This window comes from Nannospalax galili, unplaced genomic scaffold (genome assembly GCF_000622305.1).
Source record: "Nannospalax galili isolate Female #2095 unplaced genomic scaffold, S.galili_v1.0 scaffold518, whole genome shotgun sequence".
NCBI lineage: Eukaryota > Metazoa > Chordata > Mammalia > Rodentia > Spalacidae > Nannospalax > Nannospalax galili.
This window is the reverse complement of record NW_008342851.1, coordinates 246,775-271,469: the sequence shown is the minus strand read 5'-3', so window position 1 is coordinate 271,469 and position 24,695 is coordinate 246,775. Positions and strand designations below refer to the sequence as shown.

The 24,695-nt window shown below is 35.1% G+C and overlaps 1 protein-coding gene across 8 annotated transcripts in view; it reads right to left on the bottom strand.

Annotated features, from left to right (window-relative positions):
- Positions 1–24,695, bottom strand: part of Erbin (erbb2 interacting protein) — a 133,574-nt gene that overhangs the window by 32,802 nt on the left and 76,077 nt on the right. For 7 of the 8 annotated variants that reach the window (XM_008838819.3, XM_029566299.1, XM_008838821.3 and 4 more), the window contains exons 6-18: positions 24,395–24,484; positions 22,992–23,048; positions 18,307–18,370; positions 16,445–16,519; positions 15,549–15,693; positions 14,150–14,222; positions 13,750–13,879; positions 13,167–13,282; positions 11,697–11,766; positions 7,258–7,357; positions 3,119–3,240; positions 1,281–1,454; positions 306–488 (exon numbers count right to left, since the gene is read on the bottom strand). In XM_008838819.3, the coding sequence (XP_008837041.1) occupies positions 306–488; positions 1,281–1,454; positions 3,119–3,240; positions 7,258–7,357; positions 11,697–11,766; positions 13,167–13,282; positions 13,750–13,879; positions 14,150–14,222; positions 15,549–15,693; positions 16,445–16,519; positions 18,307–18,370; positions 22,992–23,048; positions 24,395–24,484 (1,399 nt within the window). The remainder of the gene's footprint in view (positions 1–305; positions 489–1,280; positions 1,455–3,118; positions 3,241–7,257; positions 7,358–11,696; positions 11,767–13,166; positions 13,283–13,749; positions 13,880–14,149; positions 14,223–15,548; positions 15,694–16,444; positions 16,520–18,306; positions 18,371–22,991; positions 23,049–24,394; positions 24,485–24,695) is intronic. The other variant, XM_017799583.2, reaches the window with a different exon arrangement.

Sequence of the window (24,695 nt, the reverse complement as noted above, 5' to 3'; positions counted from 1 at the left end):
TAAGTTTAAAGTTTAAAGTGATAAATGAATGATACTTAAGCAAATATGAAATTTCTCAAGGAGGTATTAACTTGTTTTTTGCAATCATAGTATCAGGCTTTTATTGTTAATTAAATACTACACTGAAAAGATTTCATCATAAATAAAAAAATTAAGTTTAAAGTGATAAATGAATGATACTTAAGCAAATATGAAATTTCTCAAGGAGGTATTAACTTGTTTTTTGCAATCATAGTATCAGGCTTTTATTGTTAATTAAATACTACACTGAAAAATCTCATGATTTCATCACAATTAAGTCATACCTCGAAAACATCATTGTGGTTAATAACATGCTTCAGGTTCCCAGAGGCTTTCCTATCTGCAGTCACTGGTAAATTTACAGGACTGGTCTCCACTTTAGGTTCACTGATCTTCTGTACTGAGTTCCCTGTCACACACTTTTCTCTTTCATCAACTTTGTTTTTTACTGTAGTACTTTCTGAAGTCTACATAAAAGATAAAGACCTCATATTAAGTTTTATATATATTATTGTATTAAAAATTAAGATGAAATTTGTAAGTAATACAGCAACTTCAAATGTTAGATAAATATTAAAGAAACTAATAATGGAAATTAGCACTCACTGATAGAATGTTCATTTGGCAGTCAGGTGGCTTATACAGACTGATGAGTACATTAAAATATATAATTCAGCAAAAGCTACCTTTCCTCAAAGAAACCAGAAGGCTGATGTGAGCAGTGAGTCAGTAAGTTCAGCATGCTCACAAAGAATAGTTAAATAATTTTCTGCCTATTGTTGAATACAAAGTAACTCTAATGACATGACAAAACTTTTGTTTGGGGGTGGGTGCAGAGAAAACTTAACTAAAGAAATACAGAACTTAAGAAATTTGTATACATTTCTGAAACAACCTAGGGAAAAGTCAAATGTCTATCATAGCAATTAACTTAAAATTAGAATTGAGTAAAGTGACTTAATATCAATATAACAGGGGGAAAAGAATATTTCTCTAATACCTCTCTGACAATCATCATCTTAGGCTTTGTTAATAATGATTTTCCTCATGGCTATATTAACACTATCCTGAGACATTCGACAGCCAGACAACTACAATGAGAGCAATTAGAGACTTCACCAAGTTCACTTTCCAGTTCAGGCAACTGAGAACAAAACTGAATTTTGAAAGAAATTTAGCATATAAATAACATACTACAAATGCCTCAAAATTGTAGGTAACTTAAAAGAGCTTTAGCCCATTACTTTGAGTTTTCTAACCTTCACACCCAGATCTTTATTTACAACTTGTTGATCTTCACGTGGTTTCAAATCTCTTCCAGAGTCTTCAATGGTTTCTTCATCTTTTAATCTATGTACAATAGTTTGAACAGTTTTGACCATATTCTTAAGCTCATCTGGGTATGGTGTTGGATATCTCTTTAAATTTCCCTCCTAGAGAAATAAAAAGTATAAATATTGCTAACATTAATCTTATGGAATTTAATGTACAGTCCACCTGAACATCTAGCTCATGGGGATAACTATGAATACAGGTAATGGGTCTTAAAATGCCTTTAAAGTACATTGCTTATTTGTTTTGTGTGCATTTGCATTTGTGTGTGGTGTATGTGCAGCAGGGCACTGGACAATTTGCGGGAGTGGGTTCTCTCCTCCCACCATGTAGGTCCTAAGATCAAACTCATTCATCAGGCTCAGAGTTAAGTACTCTTAACCACAGCCATCTTGCTGGTCCCAGATGTTGGGCTTTCAAAGTATTTTAGGCTTGATAAGAAAGTAGTTTTCTCAAAAAATAGAGACTTTACAGTATTTTTAAATGTTCTGTGTGTGCAAATGCACACATGCACATGCTCACCCATGCATTTATGTGTGGAAGTCAGAGGCAGATGTAGATTTTCTTTGATATACTGCTCTCTACCTTTAATTTTTTTTTTTTACTTATTTTTATTTTATGTATATGAATGTATTGCCTGCATGTATGTATATACACCTGTGTTGTACAATGCCAGCAAAGGTCAGAAGAGGGCACTGGATCCCCTGAAACTGGAGTGACAGACAGTTGTTAGCCACCATGTGGGTGCTGAGATTTGAACTTGGGTCCTCTACAAAAGCAGCCAGTGCTCTTAACTGCTGAGCATCTTTCCAGCCCCTCTCCACTGTATTTTTGAGGCAGACTGAATCTGGAGCTTGCTGTCTCAGCTAGACTGACTGATGAACGAACACTGGGGATCAGCCTGTCCCTACCTTTTCAGTGCTAGAGTTACAGTCTTGTTGCTGTCAACCTGGCCTACTTTTCTAGGTACTGGAGGTCTGAACTCAGGCTCCTGTGCAGTAAGCATTTCTCACTGAGCCATCTCCCCTTCCTCCTCAATATTTTAATGCTTTTCTAGCAGACTTATATTTCTATAGCATAGAGATACTGCCCCAAATTCCTGTCTCTTGCCTTTGAAACATGGATGCTTTCCAGCACATAGAGAAAATTGCTATTCTAAACTGGGTGTGGTGACACACGCCTTTAATCCCAGCACTCAGGAGGCAGAGGCAGGCAGATCTCTGTGGGTTCAAGGCAAGCCTGGTCTACACCCTGAGTTCCAGGACAGCTGGGGCTACAAGGAGACCCTGTCTCAAAAAGACAAGAAAAAAAAAGAAAGAAAGAAAAGGAAATATCGCTAGAATATGGGAGGGAAAGGTTAGTTCAGTAAATTTAAAAAGCACCGACTGATAGATTAAAGTTATTAATTTCTCTAGCCTACAATAATTTGTTTGGCTCTTGCATTTCTATGTGCTTGAAACTCAGCTTTTCTCCTTTCTCTTTTTTTCCTCAGTGCTGGGGTGCTAACTCAGGGCCTTTCACATGCTCTATCAAAGACAAGTGATCTACCTACTAAGTAACCTCTCTACCTGAAATTTAGCTTTGAGTGACAGTATTATTTTGTTCTCAAATTCTTTCATGAACTATTCTGTATCAGTAAGTACCCTGAGGACAAGCAATGAATCTAATATTTCTTTGTATCCACAAAACAGCATAACATAGGCATATAGCACCAGCTTAAATACCAGATTTATTGTAAACTTGAAAGAAAAATGCTCAAACTCACCCTGGGGGGTGCCTCTCTTTCATCTTTGTCTTCATCACACTCAAATGCCACCTGGGCCCGCTGTTTCCTCTGTTCTTCCCACAATGAAGGATTAAAACTTTCATTATCTGATATGAGCATAACTAGAGGACAGTACAAGAAAAAACTATTATACAGTAATCATTAAAAAACCTATTACTTATTCACAATTTTCATTATTAAAACAAGTCTTTGACAAATATGGCTGGTCAATGCTAACAATGATAAATCCCAAGGTAAAAAAAATGGGCTTCGGTTTTTAGATTTCTGATTTTTTTTAAAGATTTATTTTCTTTTAATCATGTGCAAATGTCTGTGTATGGACATATACATCTAAGTGCAGCTGCCCATGGAGGCCAGAAGAGGTCAGATGCTTTGGAGCTAGGGCTTACAAGCAGTTATGAGCTGCCTGATATGGATGCTGGGAATTGAACTCCAATTCTCTCGAAGAGCTGAGCCATCTCTAGCCCCAGATTTTAAGATTTCTTAAATTTTTCAAAGTCAACTGCAACTTTTTCTTCCCAGAAGTTGAATTTTCTCTTTTGTTACCAGAAGAGTTCTTGAAGTCACTGATTACAGGAATATTGCAGATACATAGTTCTGCACAGTGCCCTAAAAACTTTAAAATGGTAATGCTACCACACATAAATCCTTTCATCCAGTTTTACAATTGTATTTTCCTAATAGTAATCATGTATATGGAGGGATTAAAAAGTTTGATGACAGAGGCTGGAGAGATGACTTAGTGGTTAAGAGCACTGACTGCTCTCACAGAGGACTCTAGGTTTGGTTCCCAGCACCCACATGGTGGCTAACAACCATCCGTAACTCCAGCTCCAGAGGATCCAATGTTCTCTTCTGACCTCCATGAGCACTATACAACATGGGTGCACTTACATACATGCATGCAATACATTCATATGCATAAAATAAAAATAATAAAATATATTGTATGTAGGGGCTGGGGAGATGCATAGCAGGTAAAGCACTTGGCCTCACAATATATATTAATACTTTAACGACTTTTATGGGGTTTTTGCTATTACTATGGCTTAAAGTAATTTATTCAACTATTACATCACTCTATAAAAATTATATAATACAAAAGAAATCACAACTTTTGCCCATTAAAAGAATATGAACATCCTTAATTAAAAAGAAATGTATGGAGGGGGGAAGTGAGGAGGAATATACTCAATATGTAATATATACACGTATGAAAACTTTAAAATTGAAAAGAAAATTGTAAACTGGACACAGTGGTGCATGTCTTTAACCCCAGTACTTGGGAGGCAGAAGCAGGCAGATTCTCTGTGCAATCAAGGCCAGCCTGGCCTCTCGGCCTGCTGTGTCTACAGGGAGATCCTGTCTCAAAACAACAACAACCAAAAAAAACCAACAACAACAAAAAAACACACAAAAAACAGGGCTGGAGAGGATGGCTCAGTGGTTGAGAACACTGACTGTTCTTACAGAGGACCCAGGTTTGAGTCCAGGACCCATATGGCAGCTAGCAACCATCCGGAACTCCAGTTTCAGGGGGATCTGATGCCCTCCTTTGACCTCCATGGGTATTGAACGACATGGGTGCACTTACACACATAGAGTCAACACACTGATATTTTTAAAAAGAAAATATAAAATATTTTAAAAACTTAAAAAAAACAACAACCCCAGCCTCCAAATTTTATAAAATCACAACCTAAACATGTAGGTTACACACTGAAGAAAGAAAAAAAATTTAGAGACCTCAAATTAGCTAATAAACAGAAATTCCTAGAATACATGAATATACAAACATTGACACTTATGCAAAAAGTGATACTCAAGATTTTAAATTATGATTTGTACTAAAATCCTTGCTTGAGATTTCTTTTCCTTTTTAAATTTTGTGTCCACACTAAGGATATCATAAAACAAATAGGGGGAATGGGATTTTGACTGTTACTGGCTTTTTGTTGTTTGTTTTTAAAATCAGGGTTGCTAGCCCCACTTGTTTCCAACTACCTACGTATCTAAGGGTGACCCTGAATTTCTGATCCTCCCATCTCTACCTTCCAACTGCTAGGATTACAGCTTGAAGATTGAAATAGGAGTTGTGTGGATGTTAGGCAAGCACTCTATGGGACCCTTGTTTGTTTAATTTTTCTTTTTTGATTTATTTATTTTTATTTTGTGTATTAGTGTTCTGCCTGCATGTAAATGTACCCATGTCATACAATGCCTGCAGAGACCAGAAGAGAATGTTGGATAACCTAGAACTGGAGTTACAGATGGCTGTTAGTCATTATGTGGTTGCTGAGAACCAAACCCAGGTCCTCTACAAGAGCAGCCAGTGCTCTTAACCCGAGCCAGCTTTCCAGTCCTGTATGCCTCCCATTCTTAATAAATTCTGGTTAACTACACTTCATACTCTTGTATAAATTTCTTATCTTTACAAGTTCTGGATACTGAGTAGTATTATTTTCTACCCATTTAGAGTCCAACAAATCTGAACATTGAGGCATGTTCATTCAACACTCTAGTATTTGGTTCCAGGCCTTCGCTTTCAAGACCTACCAATATCCTGAACTATGTTAATCTGTGATGATGCCACCCACCACTAAAATTTAACCCTTCCCAGATGTCATCAATCCCCATGTTCATCTGCACTTCAGCTAGGTATATGGGAAATTATAGTAAATACTTGGGAATATATCAACAAGATTTGTCTGTTTGCTTTATTAATCAGAACTCATGTCTCACTTTTCAATTATCTCTAAAAATGATTTCTGAGTAAGAGGAAATAGTAGTAAACATTACAATTTGAATTTGAAAAGTCCCCAGGTGGCTTTTTTTATTTTATTTTTTTTTGAGTTGGTGAAATGTTAGGAGCTGGGGCTATGCTGGAGCAAGCAGGTACTGGGGTACACCTTGGTGACTCCAGGTCCACAGTCTCTTCCTCTGCTTCCCTGATGCCATGATGTGAACTGTTCTGATCTAACACATTTTCTTCACCAAGATGAAATAAGATTTCTGAAACTATGAACCAAAATAAATCTTCCTTCCAGTTGTTTTTCCTGACTGTTCAGTTACAATGCAAAAACCTGCCTTAACATAATAAGAAAGATATACTTCCTAATATGATAATGCTCTCAATTATATAATCTGCTCAAATAATTGTTCTTTTGGTAGAACAGAATACTAGTGCTTAAAATTCTTGTAAGGAAAGAAAATACATGATTTATTAGTTTGGAGAAGAGTAATATTTTAATGTTCTATTCACAGACTGGCATAAAGGGACATATAATAAATTTTTTTAGGTTTATAGACCATAAAGGTTATGTTGCTAGCATTCAACTTTAGGTTACAAGGAGCCATAGACAGCATGTTAATAACTGGCTGGTTCAAATGGAACTATAATCATATAAGATAAGGAAACTAAAAGTCAACTAACTTAACCTGCCCAGAGCATAGACTAATGATTTAAATGTACACTTTTCTTCAAGATTATGTATTGAATGAGTTAATTTGTAAATAACTTCAAACCACAGCTATTTTCACTGGCTTCAGAGGGTGTGTGTGAGTGTGTGTGTGTGTGTGTACACTTTAAGTACAACTTTAAAAATGTCACACACATACACATAGCAACAAGCATCTGATCTTCAGTCTTCATAAGTACACATCTGCAGCTAGTATTAAAGAATATATTCACCCTTGTTAGGCAAAACAGAGGCAATAACTTAGCAGTGACATTTATAGTCAGAATTTCTTAGATCACCTTGATCTAGTGTGTGGATTCCAAGGACATTGTTTAAAACAAGAGTGGAGAGAATATGCCCTGGTTTAATAGTTCTAATCACACAACACTTTAACATGCATTTATAACATTTAGGTAAATGTGAGAGCTATAGCTCATGATGTTAGCAATTTAAGTTAAACAAACAATTTAAGGAGACACATGATATATTTTTATACCTCTAAGTTCAACTGTCTATAATTCAGAGATGTTACTTTATCGAAGTGTCAAAGACCCAAAGTGTCAAAGAGGTAAGATTTAGTTAAAATTCTCTTGGCACCTTTGCCATATTTAGTATTTGGTTTTCTTTTGGGGCGGGGGGAAGAAATTCTGAAATTCCTACCATCCTCAGTCCTTGGTTGCTGAGGGAACATGTAGTTAGTAAGCACCATTTTCTGAGTCTCGGAATCAGTTTCTTTTTGAAGAGGTATCAGAGGTTTAGACTGGGGAAAGAAAATAGTTATTTTTCAACAACCGTAAAGAAAATACGTATCAGGGGTTGGACAGATGGCTCAGCGGTTAAGAACACTCGTTGCTCTTGCAGAAGACCCGGGTTTGAATCCCAGCACCCACATGGCAGCTAACAATCGTCCGTATCAGCTCCAGGGGCTCCAACAGCCTCTTCTGACCTCTGCAGTTTTTTTTGGTCTTTTTGAGACAGGGTCTCCCTGTAGCCCCTGCTGTCCTGGAACTCACTATGTAGACCAGGCTGGCCTCAAACTCACAAAGATCCACCCGCCTCTGCTTCCCAAGTGCTGGGATTATAGGCGTGTGCCACCACACCCAGCAATTTAAAAAGAAAATACATAGCAAATAATCCCTCTGAATAAGCACTCACCAGTTTTGTAAAAGTATCAAGATACAGTTTACAAAAGCAAATTTAAATATATACCATAGCACCTTGAACAATGACTTGGAACCATGTAAAAATCTAAACCATGAAACTTAAATTTTGTTATAATACAAATCTACTATATTGCAGTATCACTGAAATATAACTTTAAAAGATTTCATTATACCAAGGATAGCTATAGCCTAAGTATTCCTAATATATACAGTGATATATTAATGAAGTTATAAAATATGCTTTCCCATTTTATGTTATATTATTGTTACTAACTTCCCTTTTCAAAGATGGAAAAAAAGAAACATTTGGAAGGTTTAATCTAGTCAACTAAAAGTGTATTCTAGTTAGTTGCTAAAAAGACAGTGCTTAAGACAATAACTCAGCTGAAAACTACTTCTCTCTCCTGCCTCCTATCTCCATGAATGGCATCAAGTGACTCAATAGAGACTAGGTATTTTGGACTTCAATTTTTCTTAATATCTTTCCCCTAATTGGTTAACAAGTATTTCAATCTCCTTCTTAATACAACTAATTCTCTGCCGCCCCCCTGCCTCAATCTATTCACTTAAAAATAAAAAAGGACTCCAGGTAGGCATGGAATTACATAGCCTTCTCTTCTGTTTATCAGTTCATTGTTTGGACATGCTCTGGTGAAAACCTGACAATTCCACCCTGCACTCTTACTCAACACATTTTAGACTTTGTGAATGCACTGTGTTCAACAATGAACTGTCTTAATTTTCAAATTCTGACCATTTTCCTCGACTTCCTCAAATAATGGGAGTGGTAGCCCTACTCTGGGCTGATTTTTCTCTCACATTGTTTATCCCAAGTCAGGAATGATAGCACTAGCAGTGCTATGAGATCACAATGCACAATGGTCTATCTTCAAATGTCAACTCCTATTCCTGTAGTAATAATGCTGGTTTCTAAATGAAATCTTCTTTTTTTATTACTCACTGAGCACCCCTGGTAATATCTATCTTCAGGTCAAGCATACCTAATTCAAAAAATTTTGAATGTTTAAAAATCTTAAATGTTTTTCGCACAAGTATGATGTCACAAGTGAAACAAGTACATATTTGATCTCAAGTGACACTGTATAGTCAAAACGCACAAAATTATTTTTTAAAGATTGTATAAAATTACTTTCAGGATATGTGTATAAGAGAGACATGAAACATAAATGAAATTTAGATTTAGAGCCCAAGATCACATTATCTACAAACATTCCAAATTTTAAAATAAAATTCAAAATCTCCAACAGATCTGGTCCATAGTACGTCAGATAAAGGATATTCAATTTGTATTTCCACATCTTTTACACCAAATTCTTCCAGTGATAGATAACTCAACAGATATAGAATATAAATGACCTGGCTATACTCTTGGCCCAATAGTTTCTTAGTGTGTGAGGAATGTGGGGGAAGGGAAAAAAATCCCTTTAATTGGGAATTATCAAATATCTATGTTTTTAAAAACCAATCTCCCTGAAACTATTCTGCTATTGTCCTTTTGTACAACACATTGCATATACTAAAAATCACTGAATTACACATTTTTAAAAGGGTGATGTAAATGGCTTCTGACTTATACCTTAATAATCTAATTACCTGTTACTTATGAGGCACATGGACAGAAAAATGGGTTAATTTTTCAAGTCTCTCACTTCCTTGAACACCTAACTATTGATCTTTAATCCCATTTAATTTCAGATGTTCACTCAATTCCCTTGAACACTCAGAATGCTACCTCTAGGTCTTCATCCTCTGAAATCTAAAATCATTCATTGACTATTTACTAAGAACATTTTATATTGAAGCACTATGAAAAGCACTGGGCAGAGAGGAGAGAGCAAGACAAGTATTTTTGCTGACAGAATTTAAGAGTACGTAAGCAGAATATAAATAACAAAATCATCAACTACAATATACATAATTACAAGGTGGACAAGGTATAGGGTGCTAAGAGATCATGTGAGATCGGTGTTCACTTTATTGGTGTCTTGGATGATTAGGTAAGGAAAAGAAAATAATAAGGTAGGTAAAGAGAAGGTTCTCAAAGAGAAGTCATTTAGTGAAGAAAGAATGAAGATGTCAGAGGTAAAGAAGCAGCTATAGGATGAACAAGGTCCTGAGGCACATAAGAAAGCTCATGAAAATATTTTAAGTAGGTTAGTGCCAAAATAAGATTAAAGTATCATCACACTGGGCATGGTGGTGCATGCCTTTAATCCCAGCACTTGGGAGACAGAGGCAAGCAGATCTCTGTGACATTGAGGCCAGCCTGGTCTACAGAGTCAATTCCTTGCCAGGTGGGGCTATAGGGAGACTGTCTCAAAAAGAGGGGGCAGGGGGAGAAACATAGATCATTATAATTATCTACTAGTCCCTGGGTTTGATTCCAAATACAGGGGGGAAAAAATTAAGATGGGCATGGTGGAACACACCTGTAATTCCAGCACTCTACACAGGATGAAGCAAGAGGCCAGCCTGGGCTACACAGCGAGACCTTGTCTTGAGAAAAAAAATAAGGGGGGAGGAAGATGAAATTAATTAAATGCATTCAATTTAATGTTCTTCAAAAGGTTATAATTTTTAGCATATAATCCAAAATAAAAATTATGAATGCAAAATATTTTTCTGACCACACTAGGGCTAAAATTAAGTATTTATTTTAATTAAACCACATCTTAATTTGGACCAATTACTTGTGACACTAGTGGGTACTGCACTGGACAGTGCAGTTCTAAATGAAAGATGATGGTGAACAAAGGTTAAGGGAAGTGGCAATAAAGATAAAATGAGCATGCTCACACATAAGGTCAAGATTCCACAGGACCTGGTGAAGAATGAACTGGAAGTACAAGGAAACTAGTAATCAAGGGTTACACTCCCATGTCGACGCCATCAAACTAGGAATCCCATGAAAAGAAAATATTTGGGGCAGAAGATGGTATGCTCAGTTTTAGGCTGGCTGAATCTGACACATTTAGGTGGCAATGTTAAGTAGATACTGAGCTACATGAATGACTTAGGCATGGGTACCAGGCAGGATATATTGCCAGAAATAAAGAGGATACAGAGAGAAGTTTGAGAGGCAGTATAAAAAATAAAGCAGCGGATCGTCATCATGCAAGCCACTGAGAGAAGAACCAAGCCTGAAAAGGAACCCTCAGAGTCATCAGATGAGCAGCAGAGCATGGTCACTGATACCAGGCATCTCTCCAAACCTACAATTCCCACCATAATTGCTAGTCACCCTCACCAAGACCACACATCTCTTCATCTTTAAAATTTTTGCATCATTTGCTCCCTTCTCCCTTTTTGTACAGTACCATATTTTATGTGAACCACTTTCTTCTCAGTCATCAAGATCGCTTTCCTGTGCTGTCCTTTTCTTATACCTGGGTTGGCAAAGCCTAGAGAATTCCAATGGGTGCTTCGTAAACTTTTATTTCTATCACACAGCTGCACAAAATAGTATCACTCCAAATCTGACCTTCAGGGATCTATCAAAATTAATCCTGAAAGCATTATTATCTCCTTTTTACATTACCATTACAGATTTTTGCTTATATCACAAGTCTGTAGTATTGTTCACAATAGCCAAGATAAGAAAGCAACCCAAGTGTCCATAAATGATGAATGGCTGGCAAAAGAGAATGTAGTATACACATAATGAAATGCTTTTCAGTCTTTGTGATTTCCTGATCTTCATTATATTAATTTTTATGGGTTTAGAGACTGGTTGAAGTGCAACAAAATGTATTACTTATTTATCTATAACTGTATTAAAATTATGTTTCTAAATACCACAAAATACTTCTTTATGTGTACCAAGGAACAACTTCTCTTAAATGGTCTTATGTAATGAGAGTACATAATTATGTAATACACTTGGAATTCCAGTGATTTACTAATCAGAAAGCCCACCTGATTATCTGAGAGCCACATGGCAGTCAATTGCTGTAGCTTTGTAAAGCTAAAGGGTAAATTCTTTAATCTGTGGGGAAAAATACAAAAATTAAACCTAAAAATAAGACTATTTAAAACGATTACAAGTTTGCATTGAGGTGTAGCTCAGTGGTTTAAAAGTACTTACCTAGCATAGACCCTGGCTCTCTACCCCCCAGTACCACAATAATAAAATAAATAAAATAAAGTTCAAAATAAGGGTCTTCTGAACTATCCTAAATAATGGTATATGCAAACATATAAAAAGGGAGAGTTAAGTCAAATACAGGCTTTTGTATAGGAGAAAGGACAAAAACAGTATCTAATTTCAAAAATATAATTCTCCAACTGAATCAATTCCACAAGGCAAAAAAATGGGTAATCTAGTAAGTTACAAAATTATCTATTAAAAATAACAATCAACTATTCTTGGCTCACAGAAGGGGACATATTATGTACTATCTCACAATTTTCTTTCTTCTTTCTTTCTTTCTTTCTTTCTTTCTTTCTTTCTTTCTTTCTTTCTTTCTTTCTTTCTTTCTTCTTTCTCTCTCTCCCTCCCTCCCTCCCTCCCTTCTTTGCTTCATATTTGGAGAAAATGTGCAATAGGAAGCAATCTTGGAGAGCTTATTATATATAAAAAACCACACTGCTCTGTATTTGATTTTAAGATGATAATAAGCAAAAATAAAGTAATATAAATGCTTATTAGAATGGTGAATTAATGAGCTCTGAGTTAAATATAATTTTGCTTCAACTTTGCCATCTTGGGCCTAAGTAGTCCTCTATGCACATCTCTGAAAACAGTTTATAAGTGTCTAGTGATGCAGTTAGAGAAGAACAAATATAGGATGAAACAAGGTTTAATATGGATTTAGAGGTTCTATTTAAATAAAATGGAACTCTTAAAATAAGGCTAATGAGTTAGAATACTTAAATTAAGGCTCTACCTTAAAAACTATGGGAGTCTTAAATTTCTTGTACATAAAAGGAAAATACATGTTGCACTCTTTCAAAGGATTATTTGAATATTTTTTGAGATACTACAAAAATAAAAAAAACACTCTACAAATGCTTTATTAGCCTCAGTGTCTTCATCACAGGAATTACTATTCCAATTTTGCAATCTCTGCACTGTGGCTTAGTGGCCCAAGCTGATCAGAAAAATATAAGCAACAGATAGGATTAAAAAGTTGCTTTGTTCAACAACAGTACCAAGGCAAAGTTAGGACTTCAAGAATAAAAAAAGGTTATGGTAAAGAGAGAATGAAGGTGCACAAAGATGGTAAGTCAAAACGAACAGTGACAATCACAATGTGATAGATAAAATCAGATAAAATCAGTTCTTTCAAATAAGGAATTTAAATACACATGAATAAACAGTTATTCTAGTGCACTTCACATGAAACTTTAATGTAGTCTATAAACAAACTGGTAAATATCACAAACCTATTATCACTTAAATTAATGACTTTTAATTTTTGCATATCACCCATTTCCTCTGGAAGTGTCTCTAGTTTATTAGAATGGAGAAACAGAACAGTTATATTTTTCCAGTTTCCAATCTGAAAGAGAAACATAAATTGGGAATCACAAACCTGGCCTATATTTTAATAAACACAAATATTTATTTGAAAGTTATGAAAAATACTTTGCATTTACAAAATTAATCACTTTTATTAGGATTTTTTATTATTGGCTTTCATTTAAAGTATTAAAAGCACTTATTCTAAGGTAACATGGCCAGCTATTCAGATAATACATAACTTGGTTAATTAATAAATTATTTTAGAAAGAAAATAAATAGGCTGGGCGTAGTGGTGCACGCTTTAATTCCAGCACTTGGGAGGCAGAGGCATGCAGATCTCTATGAGTTCAAGGCCAGCCTGGTCTACACAGTGAGTTTCAGGCCAGCTGGGGCTACAGGGAGACCCTGTCTAAAAAAAAGAAAGAAAATAAACCACTACCATATAGTTAAGGATGATTTTTAAAAAGTAAAGACAAAACCCAAAATAAATGTAACATACTGTACCTCTGGGGGTAATTGCTGTAAGTAATTATGATCTGCAGCAAAGGTTCTTATGTTAGTGAGCTGGCCAACTGATGAAGGCAAAGCTTCAATTTCATTGAAACTGCAATCCAGTTCTTCTATTGACATTAACCTTTAATTATAAGTGGAAGTACATTATGGTTTTAAGAATTTATTCAATATTTAGGAACACACGAACATGTGAACTTCAGCAAACAAACCTAATGAAATTCAGTACAACTAAATTTAGCTAGTAATAAATAAGTCTATCAATCTTCGTTATAAAAATAACTATTTTAAATGCCTCTGGAATCTTGTTTTATAAGTTATGTATGTAAATATCTGAAATATATATGGTACACTGAGCTAAAAGTAAAGGGTCAACACAGTCACAAAAACTTACCCTCCTATTGAGTCTGGCAGATACATTAATTGGTTTTCATCTATTTTAAGAGTTGTAACATTTTTCAATGAACCTATTGAGAAGAAACAATATATCATTTTTCAGTTTAAACTAGAAAACAAGTCCACCAACAGTCAACGTAAGACACATCATATTTGGTAAGAACTGAGATAAGACTTTATTAATCAATCCACTTAAAAGAGATACCACACCAACATCATCCACTCTACTCTCTTGCCTCATCTTCTTGTGTACATGAATGTGTTTATGTGTGCACACAGACACACATGGACATGCATGAATGTGCTTGTGGAGGCCAGAGATTAATCTCGGGTGCCTTCCTCTGGAGCTATCCCACCTTGGTTTTTGAGACAGGGTCTCTCACTAGGACGTGGAGCTCAATCTATTAGGCTAGGCAGGCTGACCAGGGAGCTCTAGGGACCTGCCTCCTCAGCACTGAGATCACAAATATGCATACCACCAAACCTGGCTTTTTACATTGGTGATTCACATTGGATTGAACTCAGGTCCTTATGCTTAACTAGTAAGTATTTTACTATGTTTTCAGCCCCCACCTCACTGTTTACCTTACCTGAATAATAGTTTACTAAGCCCCTCTAAAACACATGCTACCCAAGACAGACTTTGTCTGCAAGGTTTACTTCTGTAATCCTGTTTCTAAAAACAGAGTCATAGCATGAAGAAGAAACAATCTGAACTTGTTGAGTTACTAGATCAAAGAAGCAATAGTATGAGGCTGTTTATTAGAATATAACAAATCAGTATATGTATATAAATAGTAGAACATGTAAGTACTGATTAAATTACAATAGAATCAAAATGAATTTGCAAAATGTACCTTAGCTTAAAAGAACTGTGTAATTTAACTAAGAAAAAGGTACAAATACATCCATTTTACTATAACACCAAGAAGGTAAGATTTAAGTTTTTAGACTTTTAATTACAGTAATCCCTTTGCTTGATACTTTATCAAACAAGCAACTTCAGAAACACAGATTCAATAAAAACTGTAGATTTCCTTTTTAAATCAATCTCTGCATTCTTATCTATCAATCCATAGAGAAGTATCTGAAAAAAGTTACTAAATAAGGGCTGGAATTAAGAGATCAAAGAAAATTCAGTAAATTAATTTCTTTGTAAATAATTTACTTAAATTATAATACAGTTTTATATAATAAAATACAAAATAAAATTAAATGGGATTTCCTTAGGATAAATAAAAACAGTAACCAATAAAAAAGTAAATTGAACAACTCATCACATCAGAAAAACTTCAAGTGAGATTTGTACTACAAAAATAACAAAATTTGAGCTTCTATGAAAGTCAAAGCTTATGTTTTATGAAATAAAAAAAATTAAATTTGAAAGCAATACAAACCAATAGTTTCAGGCAGCTGCTGAAGCGAATTACTTGATAACAGTAAGTCTTGGAGGCTTTCACACACTGAAATTCCTTCTTCAACCATTTCAATATTATTTTTTGAAACATCCAAATATGTGAGTTGTTTTAAACTACCAATAAACTGTAAGTAAAAGACAGAAAATACACTCACTTTACCAAATAATTTGTAAAAAGTTTACATAATAAACATAATACGAAGTTTCAATTGATAATTAAATGTGAATGTTTTCCAAATGCCACCAGAAATAAAGCTGGTAATAAAGATAATATTTCCTATTAATTTCAGTCAGTGATATTCTTCTTTGAGAACTTAGGCACTCATTGCCTCCTATGCATGTGAGGGTTCTTCTGTGGCTTCTTTAGCTATGGGAACATATCACTTATTAGATAAAGCAGAAACCATCTAGTTTAACAATTTGGAGGAAAACTGAATTTAGTATAAATTCAATTGGTGCTAATAGAAATCATATATTCTTCAGTAGTAAAAAAGACTAATTTACAAAAATTTGTTATGAGACTTCTCAGATTTTTGCCGGGTATGTTAGCACACACCTTTAGTCCCAGTACTTGGGAGGGCAGAGGCAGGTGGATCTCTGTGAATTTGAGGCCAGCCTGATCTTCATAGTGAATCCAGGCCAGTTATGGCTACAGGAAGATCCTGTCTCAAAAAGACCAAAAAAAGGAAATCTCAGATTTTAGTCAAGAGTGTGTACATGTTTTTTAAAAAGTATAATTTGTTTCAAACTGTTTAATAAAAAATTTAAAACAATTCATTTTAAACTAATTAAAAGTATTTTTCCAATGTGCAATCCAAATACTGACAAGGAGAAACAGCAATAAATGAAGTGCAACTTCAAATTCCATATACATACCCCTGGAATAAAGGTCAGTCTATTACCATCCATCCAAAACTCTTTCAACCCATTTAGTTGCTCAAGTACTTCAGGCTGTTTGGACAGACAGGGAAACAAACCAATTAATTTACATGAATATCTTTATCTGGCAAAAGAGGTCCTGGGTCTTTCCATCATAATCTTTAGCTTCAAAACATTAAAGGGAAGCCAGGCATGGTGGTGAATGCCTTTAATCCCAGTACTAGGAGACAGAGGCAGAGGCAGACGGATCTCTGTGAGTTTGACATCAGCCTGGTTTACAAATCAAGTTCCAGGCCAGCCAGGGCTACACAGTGAGACCTTGTCTAAAAAAAGGTCAAAACCAAAACATTAAAAGAGAAAAGGCAAGGAGGAAGCACTGCCAAGATGTAACCTTTGAACTATACTACAGTGATGAATGGGAAAATCAAATCCCACAGAAGTAGGGTATATGAAACTCACTTAGGCTCCAGATTACCCAATTGAGTTAAGTGCTTTGTGTGTTTTGTTTGTTTGCTTGCTTGCTTGCTTTTGAGACAGGGTCTCACTATGTAGCCCTGGCTGGCCTGGAACTCCAGATTGGCTTCCAACTCAGAGACATTCACCTGCCTCTACCTCCTGAGTGCTGAGCTTAAAGATGTACACCACCACACTCAGCCCAGAGTCAAGGACTCACATATTTAATAAAGAAATAAAAAAGGACCCATTGCTTGGAAGTGTACAACAAAAATATTCTCATTCATTATCAAAATAAAGATATACAGCATTTTAGAAAATCCCTAGGGAAAACCTCAAGTGTTCCCAGGTGGTATTAATAAAGAGAAAAGAAATCTGTATCTTTCTTTAAAAAGATTTATTTTATAGCTGGGCGTGGTGGTGCACGTCTTTAATCCCAGCACTCGGGGGGCAGAGGCAGGTGGCTCTTGAGTTCGAGGCCAGCCTGGTCTACATAGTGAGTTCCAGGACAGCTGGGGCTACAGAGAGACCCTGTCTCAAAAAGATTAAAAAAAAAAAGATTTATTTTATTATTTATGTGTATGTATGCTAGTATGCATGTGTATGCAAAAGGGCATTGGATCACCTGGGGCTAGAGTTACAGGCAGTTGTGAGCTGCCCAAGTAGGTGCTGGGTACTGAACTCCTGCCCTCTAAAATAGCAAGTGCTCTCAACCATTGTGCCATTTTTGTAGCTCATACAATCTATATTTTATTTATTTCCAATAAGGAAATGTAAATAAGCAAAGGCATAACTACAAACAAGAATAATTTGTTATTTACACTCCTAGGAGAAATTATAATGACATGGTAGAAAATTATTTATATATGGTGTTGAGTGTCTAAATTTTTTAACCTCTGCATTATTGTGAACTTTAGTATTCTGTAAAATATGCCCTTGAGCACTGGCCATGTCAGGTTAAAGATCTGATTGTCTCCTTTGACATGGTTTCTGTCAACACACAAAGTTATGTGCGATCAATGACCATGCAATGGCAAAGAGTACTCCAGTCCTTTTATAGTCAACATTTCAACACAGTTCACTTAGAAGACAAAGCACAAACTCATCTGGCAAACCTCAACGCAAGCTCAAAAACAACAATTACTTCCCACAGTGATGTTCCCTTTAGCTACTGAGCAGAATTTGGAACTATGTGACATTTGCTACATTCTGTACTGCTTTTTTCACTTTTGTCAGATTTCCCTTTAGTTAATTTTTCTACTGGATTGAAAAGTTCAGGTTAAGAATTTTCTTAACTTATATCTCAAAAAGTATGTACATCTCATCTACTTTTTAAGGGAAATATTTCTACTTTCACAAAGTCTTGATGTTAAGACTTTGGGACAGTGAGACTGGTGAGAACTTACCACTTCTGTGAATTCATTACTTCCCAAATCCAGTCTTTCCAGCTGGGTCAGTCTATTCATGGTTCTATTGACAATGGAGTAATAAAGAATTAACAACACAAAACATCAATTACATGGAAGCTTTCAGATCTCACAGTTTAAAATATATTTATATAATGTACAGGCTTTCAATGCTAATTTTCCAAGAAAAGTCATTTTTAATTTCTACATAAAATGAATCAAGTTGTCAATTAGTCTCTAATTCTGACTTCTCATAGAATAAATTTTCATAATTATAAAATTTATATATATATATATAAATTAAGACTATTTGGCAGATACATAATAATTAATACAATAATTTCAGAAAGTCTTTTGCCAGTCTGCTTACAGATTTGTAAAACTTTAATAGTAAGAGAACCATAACTCTGGAAACTAGTTTTCAAAAGCACAGTAAATGTTACAAACTTTCTCAAATGTTTAAGTCATATCAAAATTCAAAATAAAGTTTTATAAGAATCACAAGTAGATAGTAACTTTAAGTTAAAACAAAAATAAATCATTAACTTTATACCTACACATCAACACTTCTCTGTAAGTCAGGGAAAAAAAACTAGAAAAATGCACAAATTAGTTTTGTAATGAAATAAATTGCACTGTACTTCTTCTACAAAAATGCCTTTTAAATCTAAATTGAGTGCTAATTCATTCAAACCTGTATTTGTGCTCTTGAACTGCTAAAATTAGAAAAACATACCTTTTACTACACTGAGAAGCTCTCAACTACCTAGATGAAAAATTCTGCATTTCTTATACAATGACTATAGCATAGGAGAAAATTGTATCATAACAATACACCGAGCTACTACTACTACTACTACTATTATTATTATTATTATTATTATACATCCAAATGTTAATGCATTGAAAATGGACACTATGTATATACCAGGACTACAAAGTGAGACCCTGTCTCAAAAAACAAAACAAAACAAACAAAAAACCCCAATGTGTAAAAATATGTCAAAAGATCAGGAATTTTCTCTTCTCTGAATGTTTACTATGTTGAATAAAACTCAGTTAATCCGTTTCTCCAGCTTTTCAATAAATATTAAGAACATACACATAACTATGATGGCACAATGTCACATGCCTAAATTGGGGGAAAACGAATTTTCTCCAACACATACACTGGACCACAACATGCCACTTACTTCATAATACTCATCTTTATCAAAATTACTTTAATTTAAAATGTGTGAAGTGCCTATTATCTGAGCTACAATTCTATTTCTCTTATTCACATCTATCTTGGTCTATAAAATCTAGAGAAGTTCTAGTTTCATAAAATAGCAAAAATAATCTCCATGGTCTTTACCTGGATGTATAAAACTCACAGGCTATAACAGTAAAAGGTAATATCATCAAACTATTAGAACAGGTAAAGATTGGAGAAAAGTGAAAAGGATAAGAGGAAGAGAACACTGAAAGACCAGTCATTTCTTTCTGTTTTGACACGGTTAAACTAACAAAATAACAGAAATTTAAATGTAGCGACTGAACACATTTGAACAACTGGGACAATTTGAAGAATTATCCTAGTACTTTTGGAAGAAACATAAATGAAAAGCAATGTATTGGGGGCTGGAGAGATGGCTCAGCAATTAAGAACACTTGCTGCTCTTGCAGAGGACTCTAAGTCCCAGCACCCACATGATGGTTCACAACCACTTGTAACTCCAGTTCTGGGAACCTGACGCTTTCTTCTGGCCTCTGTGGGCACCAGACTCACATGTGGTATACATACAAACATGGAGGCCAACACTCATACACATAAAATAATAAATAAATCTTTAAAAAAGAAAGAGAAGCAGTGAATTGGACAATCTACTAGAAAAGTTTTAACAGAGATTTAGGAAAAAATGAGTAATACAGACATGTAACAATTAAAAAAGGAAATTTACTGTACCAACAAGCAAGTGTCTCCACTTCAATTCTGCTACTAGTATTAGCAACTTGGGTTCTATTTATACATTTCAGAAGCCTCATAAATAAAACTGCATACTACAAGAGAACAAGCTTCCTAATTTAGGGAGAAAAACAATATCCGTCTAACTTTCCTTCTATCTACCTATAAAATTCATTTTTACTTAGCTTATTTTACCTTCTTTCCTATCTTATAAGGAAAAGCATAATATTTTGTGTTCTCAGTGCCCCTCAGAACTCTTTTTAGTATTAGTTTCATTTAACTATTTATGTAAGACAGGTCTTTCCATCATTTTAATTTTTGACTATAAGAAAGTCTGTGGCCTATAAGCCTGCTTAGTGTTAAAGAAACTTGCAACTAAGTCTGAAGATCTGAGTACAATTACCAGGAACCACACAGTGGAAGGAGGGACTGACTCCCACAAGATGCACCCCCCAACACACACACATACAACGTAATTAAAAACTTTAATAAGTCTAGTCACATAATCTGAATGCACATGAATATTGTAATATTTAAAATTATGGCCTCTGTATTTATAGTTTAAGGTCACAAAAATTTTAACCACACAGCTTCCAAAGAAAGGAAGAAAACAATATATTTACAAATTCCTTTATATAACCTAATTGAATCTCTAAAAATAGTCAAAAATAAATTGAATTTTAATATCAGATGATCCATATACTAAAGGTTGGATCATCAATGTACCTCAAAGGCCCTTATATTTTAGGATTGGGTTCTAGTCTGTAGCATAACTGGTAGGTGGTGGAACCTTGAGAAGAGGGGTCTAATGGAAGGAAGTTAGAACACTGGGGGTCAAGAGGGTTGCCCAAGGAGATATAGGGGCACTGCCATTCCACTTCTGTTTTTCTCTTCTCAAATGTCATCAGGTGAGCACATCTGTTCCACTTTTCATTCCCCATCAAGATGTGCTGCCTTTAAATAAAGCCAAAAGCCAAGGGACCAACCAACTATGGAGTAGGACCTGGGAAACTATGAGCCAAAATAAACCTTTTCACAAAAGTTTATAATCAGAGGGGCCAGTGAGAGGGCTCAGCAAGGAAAGGGCATGCGCCACCAAGCCTCATGACCTGAATCTGATTCCCTGAGTCCACGTGGTAGAAGGAGAGACCTCCATACCCATTCTGGGGTATGAGCATGCACACACAGAATGAATAAACAAATTTTTTTATCAAAGTTTTTAGGTAGAAAGTATCTGTATTCATTACTTTTCTTGTTACTGTAATACTTGAAGTAAAAAAAAAAGTGCATCAGGTATTTTGCCACAGTGACAGAAAGCTTGGTAATACAGCATAATTACTATACATTTAGTTACTACAATAAACAACTTGTATACTGCTTTATTCCTATCTCTTAGGACCCAGTCAAGTTTTGAGCTAAACTAGTATGAAATCAGTAATATACAGACCTTTAAAAATCTTGATATAAATGATTCTCTATACTTACTACTACTATTATAAACTTCATTCATAAAATAAAAGCATGCAGTAAGCAAAAACAGTCATTTGTAATGAAAACCAAATATGGTCTCTGCTCTCAAAGGCATACAATCATGTGTGGGTATATGTGTGTGTGTGTGTGTGTGTGTGTGTGTGTGTGTGTGAGTGTGTGTGTGTGCGTGTGTGTGTTTGTGTGTACATGTTGAAAATCAAATATGGTCTCTGCGCTCAAAGGCATACAATCATGTGGGGGTATATGAGAGTGTGTGTGTGTGTGTGTTTTTTTTTTTGTGTGTGTGTACATTAGACAGGCTGCGAAGAAATAAAAAAAAAAAAAAAACAGATACATTAAAATTGGGTATTACTCACTGTAAAGCAAAAGCGGCCACAGAGAATATATAATGTTAGTGGTCATGTTCTATTGAGATTTTATTTATAACTACAAATAGTAGGTCATATTTAGCCATAGACTAACCACCAAACTGTAAACAATATAGTAATTCATTCAAAGTGCTTTAAAATATCTTTTCAATAAGTGACTAAAGACTAAGTACATTTTTGAGTTCACAGTCCTTTCAAATACTTTTATTTTTAGGGTGGAGAGGTGGTTCAGTGGTTAAGAGCATTGGCTGCTCTTGCAGAGGACCTTAGTTTAGTTCCCAGCACCTACATGGTACCTATCACCTATCTATAACTCCAGTTCCAGGGAATCTGACATCCTCTTCTGGCCTCTGAGAGCACTGCACACATGGGCAAACTTATAGGCAGGCAAAACACTCATTCACATAAAAATACAAGTAAATAAAATATTATTCTCTTACTATTTGCTCTTAAGCTGCCATCACTTCTTGGTGTTAGCTTATTATTAAAGGCTCAATCATTTCTAATTTTACAACAGACTAGAAAGCCAACAAAGCTTCACTGAAGCCCTTTTAAGTCAGTATTAACAAATGATTTTTATGAGCTCTACTGTGTGATCTCTATTTGAGACACAGATGGTTTTACGTAACATTTTTATCTTTGTGTCATATAAAAGAATGTGGTTCAAAGAAGGATGAAGTCAGTATTACCAGACTACCATAATGAATACCAAAAACAGACCAGAACATTTTTTTATATTTAACCCCAAGAATTACATAAAAATATTAAGTCTTTCAAAATACCTTACACTCATATTTTAGATAATAAACCCAATTCTTTTAAGATTAAAGATTTAAAAACTGTAAATTGTATTTTAAAGGGGTATCACTTTGACTTACTTAGGCAACATTTTCAATTGGTTTTCTCTAAGTTCTAGTATCTGGAGTTTAGTTAATCTGTAAAACAAGGAACAAATCAAGACAAAGGAATCAAATACAATGAACTTAATTAACTAATATCACAGTCTAAAGTAAAGCAAGCAGCATTAATCATGTAATTACTATATACAGAGTAATATTAAATGTCAAAGAGGAATAAAAATCAACAAATAAACTCAAAATTACAGTGAGGGAGGGGCTGGTGAGATGTCTCAGTAGTTAAGAGCACTGGCTGCTCTTACACAGGACCTGGGTTTGGTTCCCAGCACCCACTCAGCAGCTCACAACCATCCATAACTCCAGTTCCATTGGATCCATTACCCTCTTCTGGCTCCCATGGGCATTGCACACACGTGGTATACTTACATGCCAGCAAAACACTCAAAGATATAAAATAAAAATAAATAAAAAAATTAACGTGGGATAAAGGTAGGCACTTCTTTTAATAAACATCCTCATTATTATTATTACTATGTGTATGTGCGTGGTGCGTGTGGGTGTAGATGTGCATGTGTGTACATGCACGACATACATGTGGAGGTCAGAGGACAAGTCTGTGCAGTTGGTCCTTTCCTTCGAGCTTTATGTCAGTTCTGGGGATCAAACTCAGTCATCAGGCTTATAAAGTTAAGTGTCTTTACCTGATGAGCCATCTTGTTGGCCCCAAGTAAGCACTTTGATATTTTTCAAAGGGACAAAGTGATTATGCCTAATAACCAATCCTAGAACAAATTCTATGCCTTTCACTGAAAATATCGACCAAAAATTGCTTACTACTGTAATACAAATCTAGGGCACAGACCCAGAAGAAATAAATAAGGGAACATGAGGAACATGGAAGAGAAGCATGCTGGCACTTGAGTGTGCATACAGAAATGAGGGAAACCTCAGAAGCAGATTCCTTTTTCTCAAGAACTTTGATGCCAACGTGGAAACCATCTAAATCAACTGTTAAGTCACTTTAAACCTTGATAAATGCTGACACAGCATTCAGTATCTCAAATACAAAGGGATTATCCCTATTAAAGCCTTCTGGTTTGGCCTCCTTAAAAACAAGCTGGGTATGCTGGCCTTTAGACCTAGCACTCTAGATGCAGTGGCAAGAAGATCTTTTTGAGTTTGAGGCCAGCCAGGATAGCAAGCGCCAGGCCAGACAGGGCTACATAGTGAGACCCTGTTTCCCAAAAACAAAACAAAAAAAAAAAGGACATTTTATTTTTTTCTTTTAAGTGCTCGCATCTGACAGTTTATTTGTGAAAGTAAATCCGAAGTGCAAACAAGATTGAAAGAAACCTTAAGAATTGCAATGCTTTGAAAAGTCACAAAAGAAAAGACTATGAATTGTGATTAAAACCGTAATTTACCTGCCAAAATTAGCTGGTAAGAATTCAAGGAAAGCATCATTCAGATACAACTGGGTTAGGTTTAACAGCTGAGAAAATCCATCAGGGAGCCTACATAAAAAATAAAAGAATTAAATTAAGCTCATACTTCAAATTTCTCTAAGAATCTGTGTAATAAAGACAAGTTTCACAACAAGTAAGAGTCACCTCTTTACTTTTACTAGTGATCTTTAAATTAAGATTTGTCTTTGTATTTACTTACCTATTACAATGTTAGTAACTTCATGTCTTTGTAAAGAGGAAGATAAAATTTGTCTTCATA